Below are 8366 nucleotides of genomic sequence, written 5' to 3' on the forward strand. Positions count from 1 at the left end.
TACCTCATGTCCAGCATCTTCCAGAGATCCTCACTGCACAACTGTCATTCAGAAATCCTCATCACCTCCAGAGTTCTCATAACCTCCAGTCTGGTTTTAGTGTTCTTCAGCTCCAATGACTTCTGACCTCACCAAACCTGAGTGACCTTTGGCGACACTAATCAACCCTGAGTGTCTTTTGGTGACCCTCACCAACCCTTAGTCAACTTTGGTGACCCTCGTCAACCCTCAGTGCCTTCTGGCGACCCTCACCAACCCTGAGTGTCTTCTGGCGACCATCACCAACCCCGAGTGTCTTCTGGTGACCCTCACCAACCTTCAGTGATCTTTGGTGACCCTCACCAACCCTCAGTGCCTTCTGGTGATCTCACCAACCCCCAGTGATTTTTGGTGATCCTCAACAAACCCTTGGTCAACTTTGGGGACCCTCACCAACCTGAGTGCCTTCTGGTGGCCCTCACAACCCTCATTGTCTACTGGTGACTCTCACCAAACCTCAGTGTCTTCTGGTGACCCTCACCACTACTCAGTGATCTTTGGTGACCCTCACTAAACCTCATTGTCTTCTGGTGACCTCACCAACAACCAGTGTCTTTTGGTGACCCTCACCAATCCTGAGTATCTTCTGGTGACCCTCACTAACCCTCAGTGATCTTTGGTGACCCTCACCAACCCTCAGTATCTTCTGGTGACCCTAAACAACCCCCAGTGATCTTTGGTGACCCTCACCAATCCTGAGTGCCTTGTGGTGACCCTCAATATCCCTTGGTGTCTTTTGGTGACCCTCACCCACTCTTAGTATCTTCTGGTGACCCTTAACAACCCCTAATGATCTTTGGTGACCTCCACCAACCCTCAATATCTTGTGGTGACCCTTAACAATCCCCAATAATCTTTGGCGACCCTCACCAACTCTCAGTGATCTTTGGTGACTCTCACCAACTCTCAGTGTGTTCTTGTAACGCTCACCAACCTTCAGTGATCTTAGGTGACCATCACCAACCCTCAATGTCTTCTGGTGACCCTCACCAACCATCAGTGTCTTTCGGTGACCCTCACCAATCCTGAGTATCTTCTGGTGACCCCTAAAAACCCTCAGTGATCTTTGGTGACCCTCACCAACCCTCAATGTCAAAGTTTACCTGCCTTACCAAGCATTGTTCTAAGTGACTTTCATGACTGCTTTTCTGTGTATGACCCTGCCTGCCTTGATCACAAACGTTATCTGTCTTTGCCCTCTTGCTCTGTTTTGGACTGCTTATTGTTGCCTTGAACTTTTGCCTGCCTTCTCACCACGTCTTCTGGATTTGCCCCTGTGTATCTTGATTTGTTTTTGACTGATTATTGTTGCACTGACCTCTACCTGAATTACTACTACATCACCTGGAATTACCCCTGTGTTTGTTATTGGATTGGACTGCTTACATTTTGCCGACTTTCAGCATGTTTACTCAATGATGTCTCTGCCTAAACCCTTTAATAAACTTCTGCATATGGATTCTAAAAGTGTCTCAGACTCACCATTACAGTGAACGAAGTGGCAGACAAAAGTTGTTGCTAACAAACATTGTTTACTCTAAGTCAGCTTAATGGTGAAGGGATTGATCTAACAGGCCTACTGATGGAAGGTTTGTGAAGAAACTTTACGCTCCCTTTTAAAAGTATTTTGTAGTATTTTTGAAATACAAAAATACAGTATTTTAGTTTGATACATGTTATGCCTGCTGTATTTTGTAGTTTATTTTGATACACTTAAAATTTATGTATTTGATATTCTAATTTAAAATACATTTCAATGTATTTCTGCTCATCCCTGCGTACATGTTCAAACTATTGCACACTTACACACACACACATAAGGTTTTTGCCGACTTAATAACAAATCCGAGGGGTGTCCGAAGCTGTGAGTCAACTATAAAATCAACAGAAAAATCTGCAAACGCACAAAAGCTCCACAAAAGCCTGAACACCGAACAACCCAATCTCTCGCGTCATCAAAGCGCATTCTATACGAGGAACAGATTGTAAATGTGTTAGATTTACATCATCAAACCATTAATCGGCTAATACAATAACATTTAAATAAAAAAGGTAATACGTGGATCATAAGTTGAAGTGCATTATTGTTATAGTTTCCAACAGAAAATAGGCAAATGTCAGTAATTTATAAATTAACTTAAACACAAAGTTTGATTGATTGATATAGATATATATAGATATATATAATATAATATATATATATATATATATATATATATATATATATATATATAACATATTAAAATGAAAGAATATCAACACTTTTACCTGTTAACACACAATTATGCTTTTAGCATACTTTATTACAATAATTATAACTTGGTATATTATCCATAAGTATATTAAAAATAATAACTATTATAAATAATAAAATAAATAAATATTTATTTACATACAACCTAGCTGGTGTGCCACATCACGGAGCACTTAAGGCTACGGATTAGAGTTTGCCACCATTATCTTATTATGGTCTATCGTTCAGAGACTCTTCTATTCGTGGGCTCTCACACCAACAATATGCTGAAGAACTGCCTCTCTCGTTTCCATGTTACAGAATGAATTATAAAAAGAAATCCAAGCAAAATAAATAAATAAATAAATAAATAAATAAATAAATAAATACGAAATAAACAAATGCAGTAATAAATAGAAAATAAATAAACAAATATATATAAATGTATGCATGCATGTAATATATGTATAAAAATACATATAAATAAATAAAATAAACGCATAATATAAAAATACATATTTTAATGAAAATATAAATGAAAACCACATACAGAAAATAATAAATGTAATATATATTAACGTTTAAGATTTTTTACTTAATTTTCTATTGTTACACATAGTCATTTATTTATTATCTGTATATATATATATATTACTTATATTATATATATAATATATATATATATATATATATATATAATATATATATATATATATATATATATATATACACACACACACACACATTTAAATATTTAATCTATTTATTTTTAGTTCGATTTGCTCCACCATTCCGGTCTCTTCCATCTCGTTCATCGGTCATTTGACGCCATCTAGTGGCTAATAACAAAATACACATGTAATGGTAGTATGAGACAAACCTTTACAAAAAAATTTAAAATTAAAATAGATTCAGAATGATTTTATTGTCACTGATGATCTCATTAACATGTTTCTACATATTTTGATGAACATCAAAGTCGTGTTCTTTAAAAATGAAATGCTTTGAATTCACCGTTAAATATCAAACTGCTGACATGGACAATATATAAAAAAGAAAAATAATACACATATATACAATCCAGCTCTCAAATTTGCATGATGTTGAGCAGATTTTTCATATTACTCGTTCTTGAGGCATAGAGTTGGATTTAGGCCATTTTTAGCAACATTTTGCCAAATAAACCAGACTTGAGAAAATTTGCCAGGCACCAATCTCTTGGGGTGAACTATAGGCTTTTGATATATAACTGTCAGAAAACTAAATTTCAGGAGTTTGCCTGCTCATTTAGTCATGATAATGATAAACAAACCTGCTGTCCTACAAGAGGGCTCGACTTGAGCTCTGAGTTCAAACACCACTATGTACTGTAAAAAGAAAGACTGGGTGAACAGAAGGGAGGCGGAAAGCTGCTCAAAAGAATTGTCAGCTAAGACAGTACATTGGCTGCCACATGCTAATGACTGACATGTCTGAATGAATAAACACCTCCTGAACATACGTTGTAAACTTCATATATTTTAAAGGGGGAGTTTACCCAAAAATGAAAATTGTGTCATAATTTACTCACCCACTCCACACTGTAAAAAATGCTGGGTTCCACACAATTCATTTGTGATAAGACAACAGGAGGTAATTCCATTGACTTATTAGTTTTTACAAATTTAAGTAGATTGAAGATAAAACATTTAAGTTAACAAAAAAAAAACCCTCAAGAATTGTGTTGTTTTTTATTTTAAATAAGTAGTTTGAAGAAACAGCAGAAATAATTGTTTTGACCGCACTTATTCCAAACCGGTTTGAGATTTTTCTTCTGTTTAACACAAAAGGAAGATTTAGGCTACTAAAGAATGTTTTGCTATTTTTAGTACACTGTAAAACCCAACAGTCAACTTTATCAAATGAAATGAGTGTAGTTAACTCAATTTATTGAAAGTTAATTCCACTCATTTGAAAGAGTTATTGAAAGTTAATTCCACTCATTTGAAAGAGTTTTGAACTCAGTGCTGAACTCATTACTTCAACTTAAATGGAGTAAGTTCACAGTACTCATATAGAATAGTTTTTTTTTAACTCAAATGGTTTGTTGCAATGGGTTACGTCAAACGGTTTGAGTTGCCTTAACTTATTGGGGCTTTACAGTGGATTTAAAATAGTCTATATTAAAAGTAGTATTTTTTGTTCCTACTATGGATGTCAATGGCTGTTTTTTTCTTGTTTTTGTGTTCAACAGAAGAAAGAAACTCAGAACTCACTCAGAAAGATGTGGGAAATGTTCATTTTTTGAGTGAACTATCCCTTGATGAAAGGCCAGTCTCATTCCACAGAGGATCGCTCAACACATTTTCATAAATTTACATTTACACACAGTCTATTATCATTCCTCCACCATGCAGAGTTCATAAGTGTGGTGGGAAGAATGCGGGCTGCAGAAAGCCATCGGTCAAAAACGGATGCAAGAGTCCAGCAGAAGTTGCCAGATGCACCGGGCCAGAATGAAAGATCATGTTCCCGGTGCTAAACGGAGGGTGGAGTGCAGACGCGGAGCCGCAGGAGGGGCTGATGTTGGGTAGAGAGTTTGTGCCAGCTTGTAAGGAACTCTCAACACCTGGGTTCTGCTTTTTCCACTTGGTTCTTCGGTTCTGGAACCAAATCTTGACTTGGGTTTCAGTCAGGCTCAGAGACAGCGCGAGATTCAGTCGCTCGCATACGGATAAATAACGCGTGGCGCGAAATTTGTTTTCCAGGGCCACCAACTGTTCATAGGTGAAGGCGGTTCTGGCGCGCCGCGGTTTCGCACAGCTGTGATCTGAGCGGCGCCGCCGCTGACGCGACACATCATCCGGAGCAGGAGTCATCCTCTCTTCAGCCGCTTCATCCGGATCTTCACAAGGAGAAAAGCCCGATCTCAAGCTTCTGAGCGAGGATGAACAGTCCAAGTCAACATCTGGATCGGGAGGATGCAGTCTGACGCAGCCGTGACGATCATCAGATCGATCGCCTGTCAAAAAAAAGTGTTTATGGTTTTAAATCACTCATCCATTAGCTGCACATAAATTGCCAGCGAATTTCACAAACATCAAGTAGCCTATATTTAAACACGTTTAATCAAATGTGAAGTTGTCAAGTAAAAATAAAAAAATGTATATCTATAATAAATGCATCTATATCTCCATAAGAATTTTTTTCTACATTTGGCGTAGAAAATGTAGGCCTGTAAACGTAAATAATCAGTATTTTATAACAAACACACACACAAAAAAAACTGTAAAAAAGTGTTAGTACTAATTAAGTTTGGCGTTTTGCTTAGCAGTAGACTAATTATTAATTTTATTATTTGTATAAACCTAGCGTGTGCTATTTGCACTAAATTTCTAAAGCGTAAACGTGTTTTGTTTATTTATTTATTTTGTTGTTATTGTTTTAAATTAACAATAAAAATGGCAAATGCACCACGAAAAATAGCTGCTTAATATTTAAGTAGCAAGTTTGGTTTATCAGAATTAGGATATGCTAATATACCATGCTTTCAATGTGGTTAGCAATGAGAAATTGAAGTCATTTATAATATGCACCAAAGTAAAATATTTAATTCGCTTTTAACATAAATCTTAATAATGAGCCGATAAAAGCTGTGAATGTGTTGCCAATTATGTGATGAGTGATGCACTGAAAGGTCCTGTAAAGGAATGGGGATAGCCTTTGGGAGGGCGTAACTGTGTGGATTTCAAGGAAAGACTGGCGCGGAATTGGCCATAATCCCTCAACAATTTCCAAATCACAAATCGCCTCAAATGTCATGTTGCGGAAAGCAACCCTAGTTAAATCCAACTCTGCCATCCAGCCATGACGCGCTAATGGAGTTTCATATTTGTCGGCAGATCGATAAATGTCATCTATTTAAAGGGAAGTTTTAATCGAACGATATTTGGGATCAGACATGGCAGGGGTTTGAAGTTTGGAGCCGCAAGCTGCTGGAGGGAGATATGCAGCATCCAGTAATGGGATATCGATCAAAGTGAGCGCAGGCATCCTCAATGGGACGATTTAAACAATTATCTGCCCTGACTGTCCCAGTGGCAATCACTTACTCAGCTGCGGCTGCTTAAAGAAAACGCAGTCTTGGAAATGAGGGGAAGGTCAAATTATACCATCTAATGACAAAATGGGCAACAAAAGGTCTGTTTGGAAGAGATATGTGGTATTACTTTAAAAATAATCTTTCAAATATGTGAACAAATTTACTAAACGTGAATGTGTGTTTTGGTTTAAATAGAGAAAGACAACATGGAGATTATTTTAGAACCCTAAAGGAAAAAAAAGGTTTTACTATAAAAAAAAGGTAAACACCGACTACACAAATAGCAATTTAAACATGTCAACAAAAGTTGTATTACGAGTTAATCAACAGCCGTTTGAACTGTTTATCAACAAAATAGGCAATACGATTTATACATCATAACGCACATATCGTTTCAGTGTATTATTTAAAATGCAAGATCAATATTATTTCAAAAGTTGAAAGTCACAGAACAATTTGCACACTGCTTTGGTTAATATGAATCATATTTCATACCTATACTCTCGCAATCTCCATCACTGTGTTTCCCATTGCGCGGTTGCTTCAAACTTCCAAATTCCGTGTTTTCTGAAGATGATGTCCGTTCTTTCTCTGACACGTCGGTCTTTTTACTTGTGAACTTTGTAGGATCCAGTATGTCAATAATCGAAAAGGAAATCCGATGGTCCGATGTACCTTTCACTCCGGACTCCTGATATTCAAGCATCTTCCAAATGTCACTTGCAGCGCAGTCTGATTTGCGTGTTCTCTTTCTATAAGCAGAGCAGATGCAGGAGCTGGATGCAGCTTGTGTTTGGATCGGAGACTCCTCGGTCAGATGTCAGTGGATGAAGGTGCGCTTGAGCTCTTTAACAGGTCCATTAGAGGAGACGCGAGAACACGAGGGTTCAACGGAAAGCTTCTCGATTGGCTGAGAGCATTCGGTACTTAAACATGCGCTCGTTTCAATCAATACAGCATACAAGTTCGCATGCTGACCACAAGTGGCATAACTCAAGAAACTGTTGCATCTAATCCTTGGCATATACACTTTTAGGTGTTTGTTTGCATTAAGGAAACTATTCTTGTAATAATGTTGTACACTTAATAGTACTTGAATGACCAATATTCTTTATCACACTTGTTCTAGTGGTTTCTGCACATGAAATATTACAAGTTAAAACAAAGAAATATATAGCTTCCTATGCTTTTTAAAAAAAATTCTGTAACAAATGATAATATTTGATCGCACTAATCAATAAATCCACCAATTTAATTGTCAAGGGCATTTTCCCCTTGCAAATAAATGATTTTGTTGGGGCAGTATAGTGTGTTGGATTATTTTAGAGTCAATTGCTTAAGCCAGTATCTTCACATTCACTCTGTGGCATCCATCTGCCAAAGCTTTGGATGGATCAATAAATGTGTGTCTAGCACTGATAAATGAGGGACTCCTATTCTGTTAGCGTCTCACTATTAACTTCTGTTATTCATGTTCTCTGAAATACATACACTACCGGGCAAAAGTTTGGGTCAGTATTATTTTTAAATGTTTTAAAATAAGCTTCTCCTGCAAACCAAGGCTGCATTTATTTCATCAAAAACACAGAGCAAATTGTAAAGTTGTGAAATGTTATTGCACTATAAAATAACTATTCAAAAGTAGTTTAAAATTTGGTCTGTAACAAAATTATACCATTTTGGAAGAAAATATACAAAGGTACTGGAAAATATTCTTAAGCTAAATTTTGATTTGATCCCAGCTTTATATTTATTGAATCTTAATGTGAACAACCTGTTTGAAAAAGATGCATTACAGTTATTTATTGTCCTGGTACATTTAGATAAAAAAATATTTTGCTACTTTGGTCTGCAGCAGGCTCCATCTTTCAAAATGTGGATATCACAAATTGCTACATGGCTACCATTAGAAAAACGTACCTATGACAAACCTAAAATATTTTGGTCAATTTGGTCTCCCCTTTGGGAATACATAAATGAGCTCTCTTAAATGAACACAGGATTCTTGTCATT

The 8366-nt window shown here is 36.7% G+C and overlaps 1 protein-coding gene across 1 annotated transcript; it reads right to left on the minus strand.

The window, feature by feature from the left end:
* Window positions 1-4610: 4610 nt before the first annotated feature.
* Window positions 4611-7059, minus strand: nkx1.2la (NK1 transcription factor related 2-like,a). Its single transcript, XM_056471607.1, has 2 exons — window positions 6849-7059; window positions 4611-5273 (listed from the first exon to the last, which is right to left on the minus strand). Exons 1-2 carry the CDS (start codon window positions 7057-7059, stop codon window positions 4672-4674), a joined length of 813 nt encoding a protein of 270 aa, XP_056327582.1. The 3' UTR covers window positions 4611-4671.
* Between the last annotated feature and the right edge of the window lie 1307 nt (window positions 7060-8366).

The sequence above is a fragment of the Danio aesculapii genome, chromosome 13 (genome assembly GCF_903798145.1).
Source record: "Danio aesculapii chromosome 13, fDanAes4.1, whole genome shotgun sequence".
Taxonomy (NCBI): domain Eukaryota; kingdom Metazoa; phylum Chordata; class Actinopteri; order Cypriniformes; family Danionidae; genus Danio; species Danio aesculapii.

Coding starts and splice junctions, on each gene's coding strand:
- nkx1.2la (XM_056471607.1), bottom strand. CDS start 7,059: ATGCTTGAATATCAGGAGTCCGGAGTGAAAGGTACATCGGACCATCGG. Junction 5,274..6,848: donor TGGAGATTGCGAGAGTATAG/GTATGAAATATG, acceptor TTTTTTTGACAG/GCGATCGATCTGATGATCGT.